Source organism: Rhamphochromis sp. 'chilingali' (assembly GCF_963969265.1).
Source record: "Rhamphochromis sp. 'chilingali' genome assembly, chromosome: 15".
NCBI classification, from domain to species: Eukaryota; Metazoa; Chordata; class Actinopteri; order Cichliformes; family Cichlidae; genus Rhamphochromis; species Rhamphochromis sp. 'chilingali'.
Window position 1 is genome coordinate 5783651 of NC_137942.1, and position 27220 is coordinate 5810870.

A 27220-nucleotide genomic window follows, 5' to 3' on the forward strand; every position below is an offset into this window, starting at 1 on the left:
CCAAAAGAATTGAAAATATTCTTGTTCAGATAATTAGTTTGGATCAGACTGGTTTTATTAAGCAGAGACAAACGCAAGATAATGTTCGCCGAACACTACACGTTATTGATTATGTTAGGAAAAATAAAATTCAGATGGTCCTTATGAGCTTAGATGCAGAAAAGGCCTTCGATCGGGTTAATTGGGAATTTTTATACAAAGTCATGGATAAATTCGGATTCCATCAATCGTTTATCAGGATTATACAAGCATTATATAAATCACCAAAGGCAAGAATCAAAGTTAACGGGGCGCTTTCAAATGTTTTTAACCTACAGAGAGGGACACGTCAGGGTTGTCCTCTAAGCCCCTCACTCTTTGCTCTCTTCATAGAGGCCCTGAGTCAAAGTGTAATACAAAGCAATACTATTACTGGAGTCAAGATTAGGGGTCGAGAGCATAAGATTTCCTTGTTTGCTGACGATATTTTGATTTATTTGACAAATCCAAACACTACTTTCCCCAAGCTATTGTCACTTCTGGAGATCTTTAGTTCAATATCAGGTTATAAACTAAATATATCGAAGACTCAGATATTAACTTTTAACTATGAGCCCAATTATGAAATTAAGGCTAAAGCCAATTTGAAATGGGAAACGGAGCAGATGAAGTATCTTGGAGTAAATATTACTAAAGATCTGTCTAAGATATACAATGCAAACTTTAATCCTTTAAGTTATAAAATAAATTAGGATATTAAAAGATGGAATTTATTACCATTTTTAAATTTTGAATCACGTATAGATACAGTTAAAATGAATATCTTGCCCAGGATGCTCTACCTATTCCAAACACTCCCTGTAGAAATAACTGACAAACAATTTCGGGAATGGGACAAAATAATCTCTAGGTTTATATGGCAGGGGAAAAAACCACGGATTAAGTACCAAACTATTCAGTTGGCTAAAGACAAAGGAGGGTTGGGGTTCCCATGTTTGAAAGACTATTATATTTCTGCTCAATTGAGGACATTAGTGTGTTGGTGTAATGTAGATTATCAAGCGAGATGGAAAGAACTAGAAACAGTGACCTTAAAAGATTCTCCAATTCAGGCAATTCTAGGGGATGTGACACTTATTAAAAAACAAATTCATCAAGGAAACCAATGGATTAACCTACCTTTAAAACTCTGGTTACAATTTCTTAATAAGAATGATTGGATTGAAGAGGTTAGGATTTTAAGATGGTGCGCTTTTGACAGTGATTTTTTACCTAATGAATTAGACGTAAGATATAAAAAATGGTCTGGACAAGGTTTAACGGCATATTGTATGTTTTACGATAAGGGAATTCTTAGGGACTTCCAATCAATAAAAGATCAATACCAGTTAAGTAAAACTGACTTTTTTAGGTTCTTACAAATTAGGCATCATCTATATAATTTTATACCTAAGAGAACAGATCTTTTTTCTTTACCTGTTCTGAGTATATTTGTCAAGGCTTATCAGGCTGACACAGGCCTTAAGGTGATTTCAAGATTGTACAAGGGTATACAAGAGGTTAAGAAGTGGAATACTACCTACATCAAAAAAAAATGGGAAAATGAAACAAATATAGCAATATCAGATAACATTTGGTATGAGCAGTGCGCTTTTCAGTGGAGAATTTCTAGTTCTAATACATGGAGATGTTACGGTTGGAAGAGTATCTGTAGGTTTTTTATTACCCCTGCACAAAGTAAACATTATTTTAATCACTCTAATTGCTGGAGAAATTGTGGGGCCCAAGGAGTAAAACATTTTCATCTGTTCTGGTCTTGCCCAAGGATCAACATTTTTTGGGTATTGATCCACTCTGAGTTGCAGATTATTTTTGGTATGCAGCTTCCCTTTAATTGGGACGAACTTTTGTTTGGATATTTATACTCAGTAAATGTAGATAAAATGTCTAAGCAGTTGTATGGTATCCTGAGTTTGGCTGCCCGTAAAATTATTACCAAGAAATGGCTTAGTGTGAAAATTCCATCACTGGGTGATTGGCATGAGACTGTACATGGGATGTTTAAAATGGAAAGAATTACCTTCATTAAAAGACTCCAGTTTGATATATTTAGTGAAATTTGGGGTAAATGGAAACACTACATCCGGTTAAGGAGACCCGATCTTGTTTGAATCTCTGTAACTATATATGCCACATTTCTGAATCGTTATGTGTTTATATGTATATGTTAGTATGTATGAGACTACAAGTGAACACATATGTAAGTAGGTATGTGTATGTATGCTTAAGAATATGGGTGTGTGAGTGAATATGTGTGTGCGAGTACATACACACTAGAGGGTACACCCGTCTGTTTTTCTTATTTTTATTTTTTTATTTTTTTATTATTTACGTCTGTTCTTGATTATATGTTTATTTTGGATTATTTGTGTTTATATAGGTTGTTTAATAAAAAGAGAAAAAAAAAAAAGAAAAAAAAAAAAGAAACTGATAGTGTGTCAGTCAGCAGACTGGGAACGCTGTGTCAGGAGCATAGTTGATGACAGACGCTTATGACACACTCAATTAACAACCACGTATTGTGATTGTTAATCAAGTGACCATGGTAACTGGTGTAAGTTAATAATTGTCATGGGGTATGACACATGAGCTAAAATTCCCAAGACAAACACCAAAATCCCACCCTCCATTGGCCTGCCCACCTCTGTAGTTACAACATTGCAGAAATCATTAGAAATCTTCATAGTTTAGTGTCAGTGGTAATTCGTGGATGGGTTTTTTCCCCTTAAAATTCTACAAAGTAATGTAACATTAGTTATGTGTCTGCAGTTATTAATAACAGACAGATTTAGACTGTTTTTCTTTAAATGTGGTTTAACAAGATTTAAGTAAGGCAGGAAAAATACCAGACTGTCACAAGGTGTTTACAGTGGTTAAAATGCCCTTATAAACAGCTAAAAGTACAAAAAAGGGGGGTGAGGGTGGGTTCAAGTGAAGACGTGGAACTGTTAAGACTTTGAATGCTCTGATAATCAGCCTAGACCTCTGTAAAATTAGTTGCAATGAGTAAAACTGAGTTTGACCTAGTGTCAAAAATAAATAAATAAATAAATGAGAATGATATATTCAGATAGCAAAGGCTAAGGTTTAGATTCATTACCATAGGTGAGTTAGATCTCATAGGGTTCAAACTATTCTTATATGTCATCATTTTATTGCAGTTTTTGGGGAGAATGTAAATATATTTACTGTATAACTTGCACCTAAACATTTTTATTGCACAGAACTGTAACTGTGCATCTACAAAACATTTGTTGTTTTATCGCACACAGTTGCAGTCGTATTGTTGATGCAGGAAAGGTCAAGGAATGTGGGCGGTAACAGGTCACAGGTGGTTTAAATGATTCACCTGGAGAAGAAACTTACCAGTCGCATTCTTCTAGTATTACTCAGCCACTACAGGATATTTGCTCACTGCTATTTTGCAGCAGACTTATAGGCTGCTTGTACTGAACCCTGCATCCTGCCTTAATTACCTTTAAAATTAGAGGAAATCACACACACCCTGCTGATGGCAAAAATCATAAAAAGCCTACTCTGACTTTGTTTTGCCATCATTCAATAAAGTTACTGTTTACATATAACAGCAGTGTTTATCTTATGTATCTTCTCTGCTTTAGTTGATCCAGTTTACTTACGTAGATCTTTCAAATTTGAAGAATAAACAGTTCAAGGTGTTTAAATGTTTCTGTGGGGTACCTTTACTTGTCTCCAGATTCTGGCTGTTTTCCATTATTTGTGTTACAGAGTTGCATATTCCTGCCAGAAGCTATTTGTGGATGTAGGGCAGTGCAGATGACTGCATCACTTGTATGTTTTTGTTTCTCCGCTCCTAGACACAGCAGAGGTTTTTCTTTTAACAGGACAGAATTTACCACAAAAATTCTATGTCATAAAACTTTATTGTAGTTTGTTTGTATACTTTCATTTGAATATTTTATTCAGTGATCTTTCCCCAGTCTAGGTTTGCTCAATTACAACTCTGTAAACCAATTTTATTGCTTTGAAACAGCCAGCTGTCGCTATATTTAGATATATGAAAGGGTCATTACATTAACTGTAGTAAATGGTAAATGGCCTGTATTTGTATAGCGCTTTTCTAGTCCCTAAGGACCCCAAAGCGCTTTACACAACCAGTTATCCACCCATTCACACACACTGGTGATGGCAAGCTACATTGTAGCCACCCTGGGGCGCACTGACAGAGGTGAGGCTGCCAGACACTGGCGCCACCGGGCCCTCTGACCAGGGGCGGAGCGTGGGGGTGGCTTACAGGGCTTAAGCCCGGGTTGTTTTGTCAGAAGCCCGGGGTATTTTGGAGTGTAATTTTTTCATAGTTAGATGCCTGGCTGACAACTGTATAAAACAAAAAGTACACACAATATTCGAAGCACATAGTGCACACTGTGGGAATTTACGACTGTGCGTGAATCCCCCCCTGATATTGGTATGATCCAAGCTCAGGCACTAAGCGACTGAGCGAGGGGGCGGGGCAGCTGCTGCCCGTGAGTGCGCTGTTGGAGAGACGGAGCCAGCCATACTAAGGAGAGCTTAAGTTTGACCAGGTACCAAAGCAAATCATTCGTACCGTACAAATAATGTAAATATGACGGTGCATCACGAAAGATTGATATGAAACTGATCACTTGACCAATATTATTTTACTTGCTCTTCAAGTGAATCAACAAATGGCGAAATGAAAAGCCGAACAAATGCTATTTTTTAGAGAGTCTTAGCTTACGTGTGTTTATTTCATATTTTCAGTTCTTACCCTCCCCGACTAATTCGGTTTCAGTTATGTACTGAAATATAAGAATGGACATTAGAGGGTTCTTTCAAAGAAAAACTCAGGTAAATGTTATTTTATATATTATGCTTTGTATGTTGTTCAGTATATTTGTATGCAAAACAAGAGGGATTTCAGTACACAGCAGGATATTCACATTTGTAACCAGATATTTACACTTTAGGGAGAAAACATAAAACATTTTTACTGTACAACATCAATTTAGAGTAAACTTTTGTTTTAGATAAATATTGAAATATATTTTGAATTAGTTAAATGTCAGAATAAAGAGAGACAGAGCTGTCTATTTTTTATCACTTTCATTAAATTTAGGAGTACATATACACTAAGTTTATTGTTAATTAATAAGAAAACTCCAGACGATTCCATTCTGAGCTGAAGAAGCTTCTGATAGGTTAGTAGAGTCCATGTGAGTAAATTGGTGGCACAGCTGTGGATGCATATAAGGCAAAACACAGAGCCTGTTTCTTTGACATGGGAAAATCAAGAGATGTCAACCAAAACACCAGGAAAAGAACTGTGGAGCTCCATAAGTGTGGCTCAGTTTGAATACAATTTGGTGCCATTTGCAATTAAAAAACACAGACAGTTTCTCTCTTTACTCTTAAAGTTAACAAATATGTTTTTATATTTATCAATCTAAAAAAATAAACATTTAGTCTGATTTGATGTTACAATTAAAAAAGTGTTTGTGTTTTGATCTGAAGAGTTTGTAAATATCTGGTTTCAACTGTATATTTGATGATTGTCAGCACACAGAGGGAGAGAGAGGAACAGAGAGGGAGATGGAGAATGTGGACAGAACAGAGATGAACAAGAGCAGGTGAGACACACATGTTAGTCAAATGGTTGCTTACTAAAAGTATCACTGTATCATAGGTACTCATGTATCTCGTACCTAGTGTTTCTTTTTAGGTTTGCTATTTTTCAAATTCTATATTTATTAAGTTCTGCAGGCTTGTTTGCACAACAAGGCTAAATAATTATATAAACTTTTCTCAATCTAAATATTGTACTTTGGTAGAATTAAATAAATAAGTGTAGTGCAGGTCTATGATGATTTTTAGTGCTACTATCATCTAGTTCTGATTGTGGTTATGTCTTGGTTAAGTCCTCAGTAATCCTGCTTTTGAACTGTTGTAGTCCTGTTTTAATTCTGGATCAGTTCTGGGTCTGGTTGAATTGGGGTTTAGTCCCTGTGTCTTGATACAGCCCCGACTTCGTTCTGTCTTGCTGCTCAATTAAAAAACTAGTTTAAGGTGTCCTGCATGTGTGATATATATATTTCCCTATATGAAGTCATTCTTTTTTGAACAAAACTCAAAACAGAGCCTATTAATCTTTCAGTCATTTCTACACCCCCCCCCCCCCCCCTCAAAAAAAAAAAAAAAATCCCACATGCATACTACCCTTTAGGGCTAAGCCCCGGGTGTTTCAAATGTCTGGCTCCTCCTCTGCCTCTGACCACCACTAGTAGGCAACGGGTGAAGTGTCTTGCCCAAGGACACAACGACCGAGACTGTCCGAGCCGGGGCTCGAACCGGCAACCTTCCGATTACAAGACAAACTCCCAACTCTTGAGCCACGATCGCCCCGTTGTAACATATTGGCAGTCTTTTTTTTTTCTTTTTTTTTTTGAAATGCCTGGCACTATGACACAAAACAAACAGCACCCTGATTGTAACGTCACGGCAGGTTTTTTAGTCTCAGGGAACAGCCGTATTTGTGTACAGTGGGTGGGGTCAATGTTGGAAAAATGCTCTCAGGTTGCATCAGTGTTTAAGAATGTATCTTATGCGAAGGTCAGAGAGTAGAGGGGCGGTCAGGAGACTGGAAAAAAGCAGGGTGTGTTAAAAGTGATTGATTCTGCTGTGATGAGCAGAAAGAAAATCAAGTGTACAATCAGAGGAAAGGGCAATTTAAAAATAGATAGCAGACTGGAATCTCAGGTTTACCTGAAGGCATTACAAGTTCTGACACACCTTTCTCAGCTCTTCTGGAATCTGGTATGAAATAAGAAACAGTTGTAAGTCTGTGCATTATGTATCAGTGCGACTACTGAGGAAGAGAAAGGAAAATCTAAACTGAAATAAAATATGAGAACTAACGCAACACTGTGAGGTAATAACAAGCTGACACATTTTATGAGTGGGAGTGGAGACGGGGGGGAAAGAGGGCAGGGCAGTAAAGGGGAAATGGGAGTGGAAGTCGCAAACAGAGTTTCACCAAAGGCTATTCTTCCTGTCATTCAACAGCTTGTGTAGAACAGGAACAGATCAGGTTTATGTCGTCTCTCTACAATCACAGTAGCGCTCTTTGGATGTCCATTTGTAAATATTTAACTGAAATCTTCACATATTAAAGGAAGGCAGCTCGAGTTGGAAAAGACCTGCTGACCATCTCAACAAGGCTTTGATATCACTCTGAGAAGAAGCCGGACAAACTTTGAACAAAGATCAGACTGAGGAGTGGATTCAGGACACTGCCTTTTAAAACTTGCTCAGGTTTGTACTTGATTTCAGCCTTTGAATGCGGTCTAAGTGGTTGTCATAGTGATTAAAAAAATCTTAGCTCCCTAGTTGTTAATACTCTGTTTGCCTTGTAGAACCACCTTTAAGATTTTGGTGTACAGCAGTGTTTGATCAAAGCTTACTTAATCGCCTCATGTTTACTGTTGTATTCCACTTCATGTGAAGGGTGGAGGACGGAGTTTTCTCCCTCTTCACTACAAATGATTCGCAGCCCTGCATGTGTAATATTACACTCGGCTCATACATTTTCTCATCTCTTACCAAAAAATGCACAATGTAGGTGTCGCCCGCCCGGCTCTTTTAAATCAGAGGCTAGATAAGTAACACTTCAGGCTTCAACTTGCCGTAACAACCTGCCCACCAAGCTAGTTTTTCAAGCTATTACTTTATTTTTTTATTTTTTAGTAACAGGGGAACACTGTTACGCACGCTGCTCACTGTATTGCAACATTCTTCAAAATATACTTTCTGTTTCTTATGGAAATACCCAGTCCTCACTCACATTCTCAAGAATACACTACATTTTTTTGCAGAGCGTGTTTAAACCCGTGGGAAACATTTATTTTAAATTCTTTTGAATCTGAATCGAAATTGTTTTGTTCAGTGGTGGAGAAAACCGGTTTACCTGAGCAGGGTTTGTCCTTTGAAAACAAACTAGTTCCTTAAAGTTGCTTTTATCTTGAAAAATCAAACATGTCTATCAAGCAGCCGTCAAACTGTCCGTTCAGTGTTTCTGTGCACACAAAATGTTTAAGTGTGTTTGAGATGTTCGTTTTTTGTCTTTTGGGTCAAACTTTCCCTAACTTTACGTCATATTTTGCAGAGATGTCAGAGTCATCCCAGAACCATCTAAACAACCTTGAAAGTCTTCCACTAACTACTGTAACAGGAACAGGTCTTCAACAACCCGAGGAAACCTGCAGTCAAGTAATCTGTGAGGACTCTACTGCGTCCTGCTGCAATGACAAGTACCACAGGAAACTGGCCGTCTGTAGCATCATCTGCGGGTTTTCCTGCTGCGGAGTCCCAGCTTTGATTTATTCTGTCAAGGTACTTTATTTTAAGTCATGTTCTGAGTACATGCAGGCGTCTCTTATGAGAATAACCATACTTAGATTAACTGTCATGGCTGGTTTGGGATGCTTTAGTCAAATTTTATCTGACACAAGACAAGGGCAAGTAATTCCTGTTGGAAACCAGATTTCTTCATGCAGCTCTTCTTCAATTTAAAAGAGTTTTTCAGCTCTACAATCACCTGTTCGTACAGGTGTGTTAAAAAACTTGCCCTAAACCAGGCACAGTGCAGTGAATGAGGGTATGATCCTCATGTTGTAAGAAAAGCAATGTTCTGCGGAAGTTATTATTCATAATGTGCACTCTGGATTTGTTTCCAATCCTATGAGAACAGCATCAGAGTGTGCAGCAAAAACACAGCTTCCACTTACACACAGCTCATTAATGAGAAACATCTTAACCTTCACATCTCCTCAGATCTACATATTCAATTATTATGTTCCCTTAGAATAAGAGAAACTGAAATAAAATGCTTCTTCTTTTTGATTTCATCTTTAAATGAAAAATATTGTCATGTGTTTACTTTAACAGGCTGAGGATGCTGAAAAAGCTGAGAAGGCCGAGCCGACGACAGACAGGAGAGCTCCAGAGTATTTAAGACAGGCCAAAAAATGGGGCATCATCTCCATCGTGACGTGGGTTTCCGTTCTAGTGTCAGCTCCATTGCTGCTGGCACTGGGCTCATATCTCGCCACTTTGATTGACTGATCAACCTCAAAGGAGAACAGCCAGAGGAGTGTCTCTGCTGATGTTTAAGGAGACGGACAGTGGAGAGCAGGAAGCTGCTGAATCAATGGCTACGAACACCAAAGCTGTGGAGAAACTACAGGTTACATTAAATGGAAAAAGGCTGTCTTGGTTTTTCTTACGCTGAAATGGGTGCTGTCCTAATTTATACTTTTCTAGCTCCTTTAGTTTTTACACAAAGAACAAACATCTTTCAAAATAGTATTAAATGTCTAACAACTGTTTTTGTTATATGCTGTGATATTTATTAAACCATCTGTTGACCCGTGGACTATACGAACGTACATGTATATATTATAGATTGAAGACTAAAGCTGTTATATATAATATAAAGCTACTTAAATGTAAAGCTGCTCCCGTAAAGACTCAATCCTTAATATTCTTACAGTTATACTTTAACTTTCTTACTGTAGATGACTACAGATGCTATATAAGTTAATCAATCAATCAACAAGTCACTTTAAAATGAGGCAACTTGTGACTTTAGGATTGAGTCTCTACTGGAGATAAAATGCGAGGCAGTGATTGGGGCAGTGCTTTATCAGGACATTATGAGGTCCTGTTCTTGCTATTTTAGTTTATTAATGTCAAATGTATATATATGCTGCACTTTTATACAAACATTAACAAACAATTTTATAATAAAATGAGGAAACTTTTATGGTCTTCATCCACTTGAAACATTTTAACATGTACTCATTAAAAAAACGTTGCCATGGGATTATTGCATTGTTACAATATTTACTTCATTAATGTCAAATGTATATATATATACATGTTGTACTTTTATACAAGCATTAACACAAGCTGTTTTCTAATAAAATGACAGATTTTTTTATGCTATTTGTGCGTACAAAACAAAATATTTTAATAGTTTTACAGTATCTCATTATCATTTGACAAAGTTTTTTTTTTTAATGTATAGTGTTACTTGTACTGACCACATTCTTTTAATAGTTCAGTCTATCAGGGCATTTGGAGAGGTCACCCATGTGGCTGGGTGACTTTGGCTCCCACATTTGGGTGAAGGAGGACTTTCTCCTCATCAACAATTTATCTGGGGTTCATGCCTGTGGTTGTGTGAGGTGTAATCAGAAACTGGAACAGGAAAAAACAGTCCATGCAATCCAAGATTCCCGGGAGTCCGTCAGTAGTGACTGGACCCATTATGTGACCCATATATTGGCCAGCAAAACCTAGGTGGAGTCTGGACCATGAATGGCTAGACCACTCCCATGGATGGATTGGAGGTGGTGCCTGTATTTGGTTTCTCTGAAATTGAGAACCTACTTTTACCTTTTCCTCCAAAGAGCTCTGCATTCCCGGACACCACACTAATGATCTGGCAACGTTTTTTTTATTCAAGAAATGCCTGGATGAGCTTCATGCAGCACTTCGATCATCTGTGTTCATCCTGGGGTGGAACAATGACTCTGGAACCCCACATGATGCATCCATCTTGAACACCGAGCTCCTGCTGATGCTTGGCACAAGGTTTGCACCCTCCTGCTCAGCTGTTCCATTTCCTGTTTACTATGGTGTGATGAGAAAACCTAAACAAAAACATTTTATGATTTAATATAAACGTCCCAGTCACCAGAAATCTGTTTGTGCAGATTTATTAAACCTGGTAACACAAACTAGACCGAACTCAAGGAACTACCTCAAAATGTCACGACCTCTGGCCAAATCAGAACCATTCATGCACCTCGAATATCCAGCATATTGAAACACAAGTGACAGGTTACAGTCAGGGGTAAGGTAATATAGTACAGACTGTATTATGAATGACACACTTATTTTCCTACTTATTATAAAGCAATTTAGATAGAGCTGATTCAGATAACACGACCTTTCCTCTGGTGCCACCTTCAGATTCAACCAGTTACAGTCTTTATCAGGCGCGGCTTCATTCCTCATGCACAGTCCTGTCATTCAGAAACGTACATGGTAGAAGCACAGGTTTATGTCGTCATCCTACAACCAGGTGAACGGTGTTTGAATGACCATTTGTGGACATTTTTAAACTTCAACTGACACATTTTAAAGGAAGACACGTCAGGTTACAGAAGGAGGAGAGAACATACCTGCTTATCATCTCATCAAGACTTCGATATCACCCTAAAAAGAAACCAGACAACCTTTGCTTCACTGAAGGAGTGACATCAGACCGAAGAAATCAGGTTTGTACTTTATTTAAAACCTTCTCAATCAACTCATGTTTACTGTAGTATTTCACTACATTTGAAGATACAGGCCATAATTTAGTTGCTGTTTATTCACAGAACTGTGTAATATTACAGTCCAACACTCAGCTGATACTTTTTCTTGATTGCACCAGCCAATCAAGTTTTTCAAGTTTTTGGTTTGTTTTAGAGAGGAGGGAGTGTTTTTCTTTTGTTTTGTTTTTAGGTAACAGGGAACATGGATACCTATCATCCTCTTCATGTTACACTTTTCACGGGATACTTTTTATTTCCTGTGAAAATACCCACTCCCCCAAAAAATTCTCACACGCACTTAAGAAAATACACTACAAATTTTGCATATTTTGCAGAACATGTTTAGACTAGGGTGAAGAGAGGAGCGGTGCTGATCTGATGGTGGGAAAGGATGCTGGACTAACCTGGTGTACACGAACATATAGCAAGAGGGTGCTGGGAGGTGCTGGGAGCACCTGGTTCCACAAAGTCCTCAATTCAAACCTCCAGCAGAAATTTCAAAGGAGGCTGGAGGCATTAAGTCTAAATAGATACTGTTCTGCTCCTTCTTTGCTGATGGAGCTGTGGCCATAAGGTGGTTGTGGCCTTTTGGGGGGAAACCCCAAATCAGATGGAGGTGAAGAGAGCTGTCAAGCTGAAGAAGGGTCAAATCTGATTGGTTTGTGGGACTCAGGAGGCAGATAACGAGTGCCAGCACGCCAAGCCAGTGCAGCTCTATCAATAGCTTAAGGAGAAACTTGGGTGTGGGGGGAGTTTGGTCAGAGCATGGACAGGAGAACCTCAACTGAGCATATGGTGAGAAAGTAGAAGGAGTACTTTTAATGTCCTATATCCAAATTTTGCTTAGAGGAAAGAGAGTCTGGGAACAAGAGGGATGGCTCGTTCACTACTGTGGCTGAGTTCACCAAAGTAGTTAGAGATGTGCACGGGCAACATGAAATCTACCCCCATGAATTGACTTGTGTTATTATTACAGGTTATTATTCAGCTTTGGACACACCAGTGGGTAGTGCCCAAAATGAGCCTTCTTCCTTTTTGAATTTTATCTGAGCTCTCCTGTAGTGATGAAGTGAGAAGCTCAGTCATTCAGGAGGGACTGTCTACTAGCTGAGATGTTTGGGATATGTCCCAGTGGGTGGAGGCAGCTCCAGGATACACTGGAGAGATTATATTTCTCATCTGGCTTGGGAATGCCTCGGTATTCCCAGGGAAGAGGTGGTCACGGAGAGGGATGTTTAGACATGCAGAAGGCATTTCATATAAAATTATTAAGTGGGATTTTGTACAGTCTTGTAGGAAATTAATTATTAAAGCTGCCCCAAGCCAACTCATTGTAACACAAGCCACATGGTCAGCAACAACAGTTCACCCCGAGCGCTCCAGTTTCACAAAGGAAAGACTGATTTGAAAAATTAAGGACAATATAGCTAAAAGAATTAATACATAAAACCCTTTGATGATTATTTGGACTGTTCTGTCTGACTATTAATGCAGTGTGATGTATAAGTCAAAAAGCCAGAGCAATAACAAAATAAACATTTACCTAAGCAGGGTGAAATCAGCAGATAGAATGAAACCAGTTCCTTAAAACTCCTTTTTATCCTTTAAAAAAACATTCTTATCAAGCAGCCACTGAAACCATTAACTTATCCTTCCAGTGCTGTTGTGCACACAGAATCCTTACATTGCTTAAAGTTGTCTCGCACAGCTTACCACGTCTTGTCTTTGAGTTTAAACTTTCTCTAACTTGACGGCATATTTTGCAGTGATGTCAGAGTCATATCAGTTAGATGCACCGATAGAGGAAGCGCTCCCGCTGAACTCTGTACCAGGAACAGGTGTTCAACAACCTGAGGACACTGGCAATCAAGTAATCTGTGTCGGTGAGGACTCTCCTGCGTCCTGCTGCAGTGACAAGTACCACAGGAAGCTGGCCATCTCTAGTATCATCTGCGGGTCCTCCTGCTTCGGAGTCCGAGCCTTGATTTATTCTGTAAAGGTAAGTTATTTTCTCTGCAGGCAGGCAACCTGCAGCAAACCAGCATTTGAAAACTTTCTTATGAGGATAAGCATGTTTATATTTGACAAACACCTTATCTGCTACATCTCTTTACAACTATATACACTAGTCATTCATCATGTTTGTTAGGCATGATCTTTAAATCAAAAGTATTGTCACATCTTTACTTCACCAGGCTGAGAATGCTGACAAAGCAGAGAAAGCCAAGCGGACAAGAGAAAGGAGAGCTGCAAAGTATTTAAGACAGGCCAAAAAAATGGAGCATCATCTCCATCGTGACATGGGTTTCCATCCTGGTGTCAGCGTCTTTGACACTGGTATTACTGGTGCTGGTCCTATCAAACCTGGGCTTTGATTGACAAACCTCAGTGGAGCACATCCAGGGGAGTGTCTTTAAAGATTCTGATCAACTAGATCACTGAAGCTATGGAGTAACTAAAAGTTACAATAGCCTTAAAAATACTGACTTTGTTTAGCTTGTGCTGAATGCGCTCTAATCAGCCTTTACAAGAACAAACAAAGCTGAAAATCGTATTAAATGTATTAAAACTGTTTGTTATATGCTGTAATATTTATTTGACATTATATGGACATGTGGACAATTCCAACTGCAAATGTAAAAATCCAGCATTGCCTATAGTTACAGAACATGACACAATATTACACATATACATTTGTAAATCAAAGATTACACCTGTTACGCTCCAGTAATTACCCAAACTTTAATACTCTCCATTACACTTTAACTTCCTTACTGTAGATAACTACAGATATTAAGAAAGTTAATGAATCAATCAACAAGCCACTCAATTATAGCAAAGAATAACTTCAGGATTGAGTCTCTACCAGATATAAAATGCGTGGCAGTGATCGTGGCAGTGTTTCATCAGGACATTATGAGGTCCTGCTCTTGGTGTACCACATTGGCATTATTGCATTGTTACTGTATTCGCTTTATTAATGTCAAATGTATATATGCTGCACTTTTATACAAACATTAAACAATTTTATAATAAAATGACTTTTGTGCTCTGAGTTGCTGGAAACATTTTAACACGCACAGAAAAAACCCCCACCAATGATTACAAATGTGCAGACAAAACACCTATTTAAACACATTTTTACAGTTAAGGCAACCCCATTAACATTTGGCAAATATATAATAAACACATATAGGCTGTTTAATGACAAGTTAATACTTGCAATGCAAATATAAACACCACGGAAAAACAGCAGTGGACACTTCCAGTAATCATTAGAAATGCTTACTGGAGAGTCATATTGTCTTTATGGCACATTTAATACAAAAGAAACCTCCACAGTTATGAAATCACGAACACAAACATTTCACTGAGGCTCTGCCCTGAGCTGAGTACAATGACGTATGCAGTCCAAACTACATGTAGACGACTGATTGTACAAAATGTGGTTGTGAAACCGAGTCCAGTGACTATGAATCTCCACCTGGCACCTTGAAGAGTAAATTGTATTCGGCATTTAGTTAATTAAAAAAAAAAAAATAATAATAATAATAGCTGCCTATATAACCACTTACAATGATGTGGTAAGGTCACAACATCTAAGGTGATTGACTGCTTTCTTCCAAAAACAGACAGCTGATTAGGATTCTGTGTATTAGGGCCATTCTCGGTGAATAGGCTAGCGAGGAAGTCGTAATCCACAAGAACACCAAAGATTAAATTCATAAATTTACAAGAAATTTTAAGGCTGGATCAATTTCATCATATCACAGACTGACACGAATAATTAAGAACTATATAAATGCTGGCAATTTAAGTCGAGAACCATATTATCATCCATCACCCAGACAGACAGAAACAAAACAAAATACAAATTGATCGCAGTTATGCGTTGGGTTTTGCTGCACCTCCTCACTGACATTTGCACCTAAGATTCGCTCTTTACATCTCTGGTGTAAAAACGTAGCCCATTCTTCCTTTGAGGTTATGATTTCAGGCTTTCAATTTTCTTAAAACTGTGACACTTTAATCTCCTTTCCCCCTAAACATAAAAATTTAAATCTCAGGTTTTTTTGTTTTTTTTTTTAAAGTTGCACCTCAAATGGCCCAAATGCACTTGAAGAAATCTGACACAACGTGCATTATCACTTGTCAAACACACAGTTACTGTAAGTGAATGGCACTGAGTCACCCTGACAGGGAGTTTGGCTTTTCATATTGCTGATTTTTTTGCTGATGCTAACAGTTTTCATCCATCATGGACGGATCGTAACTAAAAGGAAGGGACAGCGACGGCAATGATTGAAAAACGACTTACTCTACACATTCTTAACCACGTTTATGAGGCAATACTTTTAACGGCGCTATCATGTACTGTTCTTCAACTTTCAGGCTACAAACGCTACAGAATAAACATTCTTCATTTAGAACTTGCCACCAAAACATTTATACAGACTGTGTTGACAAAAAGAGTTGCTGGCACACTCAATCTTCATGTTGAAATATTTATATAGACAGTATTATCTGGTTTTTAATGGCTGCCAAAACAGTCACCTGAGAGGCATCGGTCAGCTGTCTTTCTGATCATGAATCAGCCACAAATTGAGCTGATCCAGCTTCGCACAGAGCAGCGAGTCCACATCCTGCACGCTGAGGGACGGTTCGTCTTTAAGGAAGCCCCCTCGTCGGGTCCTGGAAGTGGAAATACCTGCTTTACTCACTCCGACAAGTGGCTTCTTTGGTTTTCTGACCTCGCCGACCTCCAGGAACTCTAAAAATCGTTTCACACGCCTCTGACCAAACCAGGACTCAGAGCCATTCCTGCGATTGAGAGGCACCTCCTCGAATATGGTTTCCAACCGGCTGAAATGCAAGTGAAAAATTCCAGTCAGGTCACTGAGGTAAAGCAGCAGAAAATTGATTACACACACACACACAAACACACTCACCACACCTTTTCATTTCTAATAGAATGATTCAGCTGATTTAGATTATATGACTTTTCCTGTGGTGCCACCCTCTGGTTAGACTAAGCTTCTTTACTAAACTATACTGTGTCCCAAGCAGGATTTGATTAATGCAGCAAGTTTATACAAGATTGATAGTGATATTTCAAATATTAGGCAATACACAAAGAATATGAAAGTCTGAGAAGTAGTACAAATTTGACTAGGGCTGTGCGATATGACCAAAATTTCATATCTCGATATAAGACATTTATCGTCCCAATAACGATATAAGTCACAAAAATTGAACATTTTCTGTAAATTCTGTGACTCTCGGGCAGCTCGACTTGCGTGAAGTTTTTCCAGCTGGGCGTCGTGTACATGGAGTAGAGTGTTTTAACCGATGCATGAAAAGATACATTTTTAGACATAAGTTGTAACGGCTGCTGTTTTTTTTGTGAGTATTTATTACACGGCGTGCTGCGGGGAAAAGCCTGTTCTAACGTTTGAGTCTAAGGTTTATTTTTTAGCACCTGGCAGCTCTTTTTTGCTTCTCATCCGTAAACACTCTGCATACTCTTTCATGCGATTCAGTTCATTTTGAACAGGATCTTGAGCTTTATTGTGAAAGGTTTATGTGGAACATAAACAAGCGGACACGCGACGTTTTACCGTCGCTGTTGCTAACGACAAAGCATAAAAACGGACGCTTGTCCGTCAGTAGTGTGGTTATATTAAATATTAGAGAAAGAGAGAACTTTAAGAAATTAATATAGCCACTGCAGTCACCATCAAAACAATGAAAAAAAAATATTGCCATAAACAGTTTATTTTGCGACACAACGAAACAAACGATAGCGTAAAATGAAACGATAGATGTTTTAATATCGTCATCCGATATATATCGTTATATCTAACAGCCCTAAATTTGACTGTTTTTAAACTCTGTTTGACTTTAGCCATTTATTTGTTATAAATTCCTTCTTCTCCACGGCAAGCAAGCACCAACAACAGGACAAGCAAGCGTAGCACAGAGCTGCAGATCCTGCATCCTGGTGACAGTAAACAGCTGCTACAAATCAACAGAAGTCTGCAAAGCTGCCTGTAGGCTGTGAATAGGACCACAGCAGAATCTTATCTTTGCCTTAAGGAAAAGAGTGGCGATAAGACGTGAAGCAGACATATTCAGAAACGGAATAATTAAGGGAACAGTGGTTGCTTCTCTCAAACTTACCTTTCAGGGGGTTTGTTGAAATTCTTGTTGGTGTAAATTTCTTCCAAACTGAACTCCTTCTTTTTCAGCCTGTAATGTAACAGAACAAAAAGACAAACCACTGCTGGAGCATCTCTATTGATCAAAGAGACATCAATAGAACTCACATGTACTGAAATGCACTGACATAAATTTCCTTTCAGTGGTAGATCAGTCAGAATCTGTCCTACTTTTTTGTCCCAACTGAACTGGAGCTAGGAGAAATCAATGTTTTTTTGATTTTGAAGCAAACCATAGATCCTGAATTTACCAATATATATCAATTTTCTTCTGTGATTAATAAATCCCTCTGGGATTAAAAAAAAAGTCTCTCTGATTCTGACATTGACATATTTAAAAAAAAAAAAAAAAAAAAAAAAAAAAGGATAAAATTAATAAAATGAAAATTGCGATGCATTTACCCCAGTCTCATTTCACTCATTATTACATACTGCTCGTTTATAGCGAGCTACCCCTTTCACTGCAAGTTTTACTTCAAGTACACTTTCTCACACATATACTTAAGTCAAGATACACGCTTAAGTCAAGATACACGCTTAAGTCAAGATACACGCTTAAGTCAAGATACACGCTACATGCTAATTGAAATCAAAGCTTGCAAAATAAATAAATAAATCATCATCTGAGCTTTTTGTGCCCACAGTTAGCTTCCATCCTTCAAGTGTAAAAACGCACAACATAACAAAAGAAAAATGCTGGCAAAATATTAAATTTGTTAGTGTCTTAATCAACATGTTTAATAAATAGCACCATGTAATTAAAAAATATATATACACATTGTGTACACACACACACACACACACAGTATATGGGTTAGGGTTGAAGATATACACATATACATACACACACACACACACACACACACACACAGTATATGGGTTAGGGTTGAAGATATACACATATATACACACACACACACACACACACACACACACACATATATATAAAAACGTGTAACATAACTGATGCCTAGTGATGCTTGAAACAGTGAAATAAAACCTGATACCTATTTATATAGAGCACATACCTGATGGGTTTGGGCAGCCCCATGGGTGTGAGGTTATTTTGAGGCTTGGGTAAAGTTTTCCGAATTCTGATAGAAGACACCTTTCTTCGTTCCTCATGCTTTTGCTCCATCTGTTGAGATAAACAAAGAGATTAACGATTATTTAAAAATACAATAAAGCACAAATAACAGCAGTGATCTCAGAAAAGTATGGCTGAAAGTGGCAACTAACAAACTGTAAATTGTACTGTACACATCTGTAAATACCCCGTCACCTTATTTTAAATAACGTGTACCTTAATTTCAGAATCAGAGTGAGCCTTTTCCTCTCTTAGCCCACCATCTTCAAACTCCTGACTGGAAGAACTTGTCTCCTCGCCATCATCCTCCTCCTCACTCTGTTGTCTCCTCTCAGTCTCACACTCCAATGGATTCCCACTTCAGAGAAATTGAGAGTTAATATTAGCTTGGCATTAACACCTCCGAGCATACTACAGACTTTAACGAACAATGTTACCTGCTGCTAGAATCCATGGCAGCACCAGAGGAATCTGTTCTTGAATGGTGCCATGTGGAGGAGCTTAATGGGGATGTAAGAGATGAAGCGGAGGAGGGAGCGGAAACATGGCTACAAGTGCTGAGACTGCCAGCAACTCCTTTGCTGTCAAACCTCTTAGAAAGGAAAGCCAGGGGGCTCGAAAGGAAGCAGGAAGCAAGAGCAGAGATGGAGGTGCTGGGGGAAAGTGCAATACTAGGAGACAGGTGATGAGTGACAGGGTCGTACAGGGTAGATCTTCTAGATGGGTACACCTCTTTACGAAGACACAGGGGGGCGATCTCCCTCTCCACCTCCACGCTGCAGACTGTGTGTCGTCGAGCCCGCCGCAGGGATTTCTGCGCCTGAGAGACAGAAGGACTGTGGGAGGACTGGTGTGATGTGAGAGCCCTGCTGGGATGTGGTGAGGTCCAAGTTGTGTCATGGGGATGGAGGCAGAGGATTTCTGGGCAAGAGTAGCTGCGTAACAGGCGGTGTGAGAAGTCGTTTTCTGATGAGCGTGCACCTGACGTTGCTAGATTTACATCATCCATTGTGACAGAGTTTGTCACCTCTTCACTTTTGCGTGTCCTACTGTGCAGAACTCGGCATTTTCTCCTTTGGTTATCTGCTTGCCTGGGCTTTATGTTAGCTCTTCTTGTGCTAGACCTTAGCTTAGAGAGACTGACACCCCCATCATTAAAAACTTCAGAGTCCGTGTGAAATATTTCTTCTGCCACAGAAGCTGAACTCTTTAGATTCTTCTGAGCGTGCCTATTATCAATATCATTGTTTAAAGGAGAGTCCACATGAAGTTGTGAAGGAAGGGGTTGGAAATTACTTTCAAAGGGAGTCATTTCAAAATATACAGTCTCCGTTGAGTTTTTACTTTTCCTTTCTTTAGACCGACTCTCTTGAAGGTTGATGACACATTGCTGTGTCTCTAGAGTCCTACTTGATACACATGATTGAGTAGCACCTCTAAGACCCTTTTTGGGTCTCTTAGACAGCTGGCTCAGCCCTCTTATCAAGTCCTTTCCTTTTTCAGCATGTTGAGAGGTATTAAAATCCTTAGGCACAAATTCCATTAGGCCCACTGACAGTACCGATGAGGTAGACACCAAAGAGCTGTCTGATTCTGTCACTGAACTTATCTGATTTGCCGATTTCCGTTTCTGTGGCTTCTTGTTAATATTCCTGCACTTACTTGTATTCTGGAGCTGCTTTATACAAGGACGGACAAGCGCTTTGGACGACGGCTCATCTTGGTTTGTAGAAGTGATTGCTACAGTAGTTTCAAGACCCATACTGGCATCAATATTTACATCAGAATTACTAATAACTATTCTGTTCTGCCTTTTGCATGAAGTAGTAGAGCTTGCTTTGATTTGGCAGCTCATGTGGTTGTCTTCTGCCACACCAGTGCTTTTATCCAGTGAACAAACCAACATAGCATCAGGGGAACTTTCAGTTTGCGAGTGCAACACAGCTTCATTGATTGTACCAAGCATTTCTTGACCAGATTTTCCTTTCCTAGTCGTTCTTGTTGACACAAAAACAGACTGTCTCTGTCTTCCAAGCTTCAGTGCTTCTTCATTAATTAACTCGATTTCTTCTCTCCCTGAAGCTGTGTTTGATAACTCTTGCTTTTGTGTAACTTTTGTATGTGTATCTGGTGTCAGTCTTTTTCTTTTTACAGAGTCTTGGGAATGACAGTTCAGTTTCAACCCTCTCTTTTCTCTCACAAAACCAGAAACTGAACACTTGTCCTGATTTAGCCGCCACTCCTGTTGTTGCAGATCTAAAGTGGACCTCAGAGTCCTTTTATTAACACTGTCATCGAGACTCTTTTGGAGGTTTTCTTGAACCAAGCGGCAGCTTTCTTCAGTCTCCTTCTTTTCATCACCATCGGGCTGAAAACAGTCCATGCCAGGCTGAGGGTAAGAAACTGAGAAAGATGAAGACAGCATTTTTTCTGTGTCACCTGAGTCCAGGCTCTGGTAAGAAAGCTGCTTCTTACTGACCTCTGGGTCAGACTCTTCCTTGAAGTCAACCCTCTTCAAGCCAGATCTATTTCCTGCACGTTTTCTGGAAAGTGGTTTTAGACGAACAGAAGTCTTGAATTTCTGGTCCACCAAAACAATGCACATCTTTGACCTGGATTCACAAGAGGCACTTACACTTGCAGAGGACCGTAAAACGACAGAGGAGCCAACAGACTCTGAAACATCAAGTTGTGAGGGGCAGTGTGGCAAAGGCACTGAGGCAGGTGAGGTTTTTTCCTTCTGGTGTACTGCAAATTCATCAACGATTTCTGAACCTATTGTTGAATCCTCATCAAAATTTAATGTTTTAGAATATTTAGGAGAAACAGTTTGTGTGTTTTGTGCATCTCCTACATTAGTGAGCTCATTTTGATCAGCTCTGCAGTGCTGATTCTCATTTTCACTTTGTCCTTCAGGATGAAGCGTACTGCTTGGCTCTGAACGCTCAACATCAGCTGTTCCATCAGCCTTTAGCTCATCGAGTCTGTCAGAATGGTCCACTGACGGTGGAGGACTGCTGGCTCGGAAAAGTTTAACAGGACTCATGACTATCTCTGTGAAACTGGCCATCTTTGACTTGAACGACTGAAACAATGGGCCGATCACCCATCCCTTTGGGGAATATGCATTTTCAACAGTGTGTCCAGCAGCCACATCCCCGCATGTATCCATGTCAGATTTGGCGGCATCAAGACTCTCTGGGACATTTTCATCCAACAGTTTAACAACATTTTCTCCTGGAGACAGATTTAATTTCTGCTCTGGGAGTTTTTGGTCCTTTTGCCTATGACAAACAAAAAAAAGTCAATTTTGATTTCCAGAGAAAGTCAGGAATTGTATAATATCCAAATATAATAACATAATAATCACAGAAATAGAGATTTCTACAGTACAGATAAATGCATTTCATTATCCATGTCATCAGTGATTTTCCCCCTGGAAAATCACTACAAATATTTTATTATTCACTTAATGAAGTTGTAAAAGATAAGATAAAAAAGAAGGCCTAAATCAAGACTACTAAATGGCAATGCACTATACATACTGTGAAAAATCATCAGTCACACTTACCTATTTTGCCAAGCTGCTGTAAAGCCAAAATCAAATCCATCCTGCAAAATAAGAACATAAATATTTTAGAAATAATTTGTAAACATTAAGGTGTGCTTGGCTGAGCATTTATACTAACAAGCTAACATTTAGCTGCTCCTTATAGAGGGAAAGATTTTCCATATAATGTTTTGCATAACTATAACAAATTATTGGGTCTCATGTCCCTCCTTCCTCCCCAGTTTTCCCTTCATATTTCATAAAAATAAATAAAATCACACTGCGTAGATTAAAATTAAGAGAAGCTCATTTTTAAAAATTTGGTGAGACAAAAATCGGTTGTAAACAGCTGAGACCAAGTTTGGTAGCTCAGTAACCTATTTAGTTATAAGTGTTGGCTCTGGATTTAATTGTAATACAAATACTCTTCTGCAACGAAAACATTGTTACATTAAAAATCTGCGGTCTGCACAGTATTAGGTCACATTATAACACTCGATTGCTTGTCTATGTCGAATGCAGCAGACCATGAAGGAGGATTAAATCGCTCAATTAACCCTCACACCCAATTCACTGTACAGATCTACTGTACAGCGTCTGTATGCAGAGATTAGACACCGAAAAAAATATAACCGAGGACATGCAGACAGGCCGTCTCAGTTTGTCTTTTAATCTATTCCTTACAGAGCTATGTGATAAGAAAACGTATCTCAGAGAATCAGACAGTTACCTTGTTTTGGCTGTCGTGTGCATCTGTTCCTTCCACTCTCGACTGCTTAGATTGTGCCACTTGCACCTATAAATGAGAGAGATGGTGTGTTAACTGTGATTTATTTCATTACCTAAGACCATCAAAAAGACTTTATGTAAGAGTCCTACCATAATCCCACTCTCTCTTTGTCTCTTTGTGGGGGACGGATTCTGTTTAATCGGTCTCTGAGCCGCTTGACTGTCTGTGTTACTTTGTTTTTTAGGAGTCTGAGCTCGGATGCCTTGAATGCGACCACTCCTTCTGTGGCCAGATATTCCATCATGTGGACGGCTGTGAAAGGATAAAACAAGAAAAAAAAAGAAAAAAAGAAAAGAAACCCATTTATCCAAGTTATGATGAAAGACATGCAGTGTCACGGGAATAGAAAAGATGCGAAATCCAGCCTGCATAAATATGATAGCTACAAGGCCATCTGACAATTAAAGTTCAACATCCTAAACAAATTTTACACCAAACCAGGTTAACAGATTCTGCCATTTAAATACGTATAAAAACACAGATAATCCCACCTAAGCTTGTCTACCTGCAAGCTTCCACAGATCCACCTGCTGTCTGGAGAGGCTTTTTAAAGCTAAACACTAGTGGTTGTCTGCACTTTAGGGTGCGACAAAGCAAGTTCAACACTATAGCCAGGCTCTCTTTGCATTAGCTGCCTTGACAAAACCTAAAACTTAAGGCTGAAACAACAGGCATCACAACTGTGGGTATGAACGGTCTGTTAACCCAAGGTTCGTGCTTCACGGTCTGTGCAAGCTCGCATAAAAGAAGGCTTTTGATGTATTTTGATCAACCTTTTTTCACACAAAAAAGTGATGAGGAACAGAAAATATATTTTCTATCAAGATAATTTTAAAAGTACATATAAAATGCCAAAATGTAGTGATATTGCTGCAAAAGATGAGACAAAAAAAAAAATCAATAATCTTGTGAATGAATGGTTTATTATATTTACTTTTCCACTCAACAGTGCATTAGAATTCTGAAACTTTAAGCATTTGAAATTACAGGCTGCTCAATGTGTTTAGATCTGATTCAGACCCATGTCCTGATGAAGGTGATATGGATATCACTTTAAACTATCACCTCATCCGAGTGAAATTTTTTTATTCAGTCAAGAGTATGGGCAGGGTTTGCATGGCTTTATTAGATGGTATTAGCAGGTAAGGTTCAACAGGTTACTTGTATAAGATGAAGTCCTTCATAAGTTAATCTATATCACACTTTGAATCTGTGAAATTTTAAACTACAACTCTGATCATAACCTGCTCTGGCTAGGAAAAAAAAAAAAAAAAAAAAAAAAAAAAAGGAACCAACTTCGTGACATTGAAGACTAACTGGAAGCTTAACCCATTGCTTTTGATTCATACTACACCCCTCAGGTTAGGCAGATTGTGCCATTTATCCCAGGTGGCAGCTGAAGACACTTGGATTAAAAAACATCAGGATACTCAAATCTGCAAAATGCATCGCTGTATAGAAGCCCCTTAAATGCCACATATAAGATGAACATTAACACTATTAGTAACTAAAACTGTGAACATTTAAAGATATTAAAGGAATCTGTCATCATTTTAATCTGCGTAATCCCACTATGTGTCTACAGATCATAAAGTCATTGTTTCATAAAGAAAAAAAAGTGCCCTAATGCAAGAAGGGGAAATTATACAAAGAGCAAAATAAAGCAAGAGGTGCCAGGACAACTATACCTGGGAGTGATGGAGGAAAGGGAGAGGAAAGGTGGTGCAGGTTCACTGTGGGGAGGTGCACTACAGAAAGGGTTTGGGGGGATATCATCTTCATCCATTGGACAAACTATCTGAGTGAGTGAGTCAGAGGGATAAGTCAACATCCCCTTGCTCTCTCGCTCTCTTTTTCCCTCTCCTTGTCTGGCCTTCTCTGTAAATAACAATAATGGAAAATAAAACAAACATGCGGGGCACCAAAACAGCACATCATCATTTGAAAGTAAGTCTTGAAATGGATTTTTCACTTACTTTGCTAAACTCTGAGATGGGACTTTATTCTGCAATTGAAAAAAAAAATAAAATAATAGCATAAGTTTTTAGAATATATACACAAAATGTCTGACAATAACATAGCATCACAGCAGAAGTCTAGATTTAATATCATATAAGGCCAGGAAAAAACACAGTTAAACAGAAATTTTGGATATTTGATATTATAGCCTACTAAATGATTAAATAAAAGCAACAAAAACGTAGATAGGGGCAAGTACAAATAATATAGTTAACGTTAATACAATACAGCAATCACTGAAAACAATAATTGATTATTGTGCATTATAAAAATTCCTATCAACGTGGTGAAAAAAAGATTAATTTCTCGTAGTAATTTTATGCTTAGTTATGACGCAGAAATAATTAGATTTTAAGTGCAGCATTGGCCAGACGTGCAAATAAACGTTTGCTCACAGTACATCATTTTAAAATTGATAAACGCCAATTATAATAGTTGAAATTGCAACGATGCAATTAATATTATAATAAAAAGTACAATTGGAGGCAAACCCTCGGTTCTCAACCTTTGAATTTCAGCTCCCAATCTATGCCAGTCATTGTGGTTGGCATTCCGTATCCTTTCACTTGCGCCTCGAGTCCGTTAGAGAAAAGTTGTCTAAGCTTAGATCTAACATAAGTTGATAGAAACAAGAAAGCAGTAAAAGGGAAATGCACCGTAGTTTTATTGCTATTCCATCACGAAGGAATCCAGTCAGCGGTTTTAATCGAATGGAAACCATCAAAATTGGGTGAGGTCTACTTGCTGGAAATCACAGATTCACATTTAAACTTTTATTTATGAGCCAACGAACGAAAACTACAGCAAATCTTGACTCAACCACTGAAATGGTTGTCGTAATAAAATACTGCGTTTTATCTGAAGTGGAGCCTTAAGACTACTCTGCCAACAATGCATGCCTTGGCTGACGCCGATATTCACAGTGTACGGCAGTCAGTTACGGCACCAGGCAATAGTCGTAGCCAAAGAACTGTCATCTCCAAAGGTTCGACCATTTTTTATCGGGGAGCTAAACTTCTGTTCGTAGTTTAGCCGCAAATTGTTATAGCAGCTAAACAGGATTAAAGAAACTTACCTGAAATGATAAGCTGGACCGCAGCGTAGCGAACTGACCTCACCGTAAACAAGACATGCAGTAGCGACGGCGCCCTGCAGTGACTCGAAGATGTTATCCGTTTGTACCAAACATCTTAGGCAGACGGATTGTATTGTCCAATCACAGCTCAACTTCTTTTCCGCCCGGAAAGTCCTGTTGAAATTTGACCAATCAGAAGAAGATCACAAGGGTCGTCGTTTGAGGGCATCCAATAGGAACGCAAAGACAAATGGCTGCAAAAATTATATTTTTAACGTCCTCGGGTGACCCAGTATCTTAAAAACCTACAATTGCGGCCAAATTGAATAAAATGAATATGGCATCGAATCAGAATGTTGTTCTTCAGGGTCAAAAAATATATTTAACAAATACGTTTTTAACCAGTTTAATTAATTTCTTTCTTTTACCTATGCTTTATCTGATAGTTATGAATGGTTGCTGTTTTTTCACTACTTATTAATGCAACAATAAGTAGCTTTGCTCGCATAATTTCATAAAAATACCAAATATTAGCATACCCCCCCCCCCCCCCCCCCCAAAAAAAAAAAATATTCAGTTTAGTATAACGTGTGACATCTAACAGCAAACCGCTTCTTTTTCTTAGGTTTACTAAATAGTCACTCAGCTAATCGAACAGTTACTGCACCATCTTTCACCATCTTTTGTTACATGCACGCAAGTTGATCAGAGTTGGATTTTGGTTTTTCTACTTTCTACGTATATTCTTCTGTATGGAAAATGTGCATTTTCCACGGCAGAAGTATCTTAATAGTACCTGTAAAAATTCCTGTGTGACTTTATCAGTCTTGCACATGATTGTGGAGGGGTTTTGGCTCACTCTTCTTTTCAGTTCAGTGAGGATTGCCAGATTTGTTTACGCTTTAGCATTTTAATCAGATTGCGGTCTGGCCTTTGTCTGGGCCACTGCAACACCTTGATTCCTTTCTTTTTCAGCCATTCGGTGATAGATTTGCGGCTGCATTGAGACTACTGTCCTGCTGTATGACCCAGTTAAGCTTTAACTCTCCTCAGATTTGTCT

The 27220-nt window shown here is 38.7% G+C and overlaps 1 protein-coding gene and 2 long non-coding RNA genes across 3 annotated transcripts; 2 read left to right on the forward strand and 1 right to left on the reverse strand.

The window, feature by feature from the left end:
- Positions 1–7089: 7089 nt before the first annotated feature.
- LOC308411643 lies at positions 7090–10028 on the forward strand. Its single transcript, XR_013974429.1, has 3 exons — positions 7090–7350; positions 8201–8427; positions 8983–10028. It is a non-coding gene; the product is annotated as an uncharacterized lncRNA (long non-coding RNA).
- A 670-nt stretch (positions 10029–10698) lies between these two features.
- LOC308410836 lies at positions 10699–13857 on the forward strand. The gene is made up of 3 exons (XR_013974273.1): positions 10699–11381; positions 13187–13419; positions 13616–13857. It is a non-coding gene; the product is annotated as an uncharacterized lncRNA (long non-coding RNA).
- Positions 13858–14042: 185 nt separating this feature from the next.
- Positions 14043–26282, reverse strand: prr14 (proline rich 14). Its single transcript, XM_080904482.1, has 11 exons — positions 26160–26282; positions 25042–25070; positions 24754–24943; positions 23155–23317; positions 23006–23071; positions 22297–22337; positions 19163–22009; positions 18942–19083; positions 18667–18776; positions 17601–17669; positions 14043–16283 (listed from the first exon to the last, which is right to left on the reverse strand). The coding sequence occupies exons 3-11, from the start codon at positions 24894–24896 to the stop codon at positions 15989–15991; spliced, it is 3876 nt and encodes a 1291-aa protein (XP_080760608.1). The 5' UTR covers positions 24897–24943; positions 25042–25070; positions 26160–26282; the 3' UTR covers positions 14043–15988.
- Between the last annotated feature and the right edge of the window lie 938 nt (positions 26283–27220).

What these genes read in the sequence shown, in the direction of transcription:
- prr14 (XM_080904482.1), bottom strand. Translation starts at nt 24,896, where the DNA reads ATGTTGACTTATCCCTCTGACTCACTCACTCAGATAGTTTGTCCAATG. An exon ending in ACAGCAGCTTGGCAAAATAG is followed by an intron (nt 22,010 to 22,296) that starts GTAAGTGTGACT and finishes TGTTTGTCATAG; the next exon opens with GCAAAAGGACCAAAAACTCC. An exon ending in GCCATGGATTCTAGCAGCAG is followed by an intron (nt 19,084 to 19,162) that starts GTAACATTGTTC and finishes ATTTCTCTGAAG; the next exon opens with TGGGAATCCATTGGAGTGTG.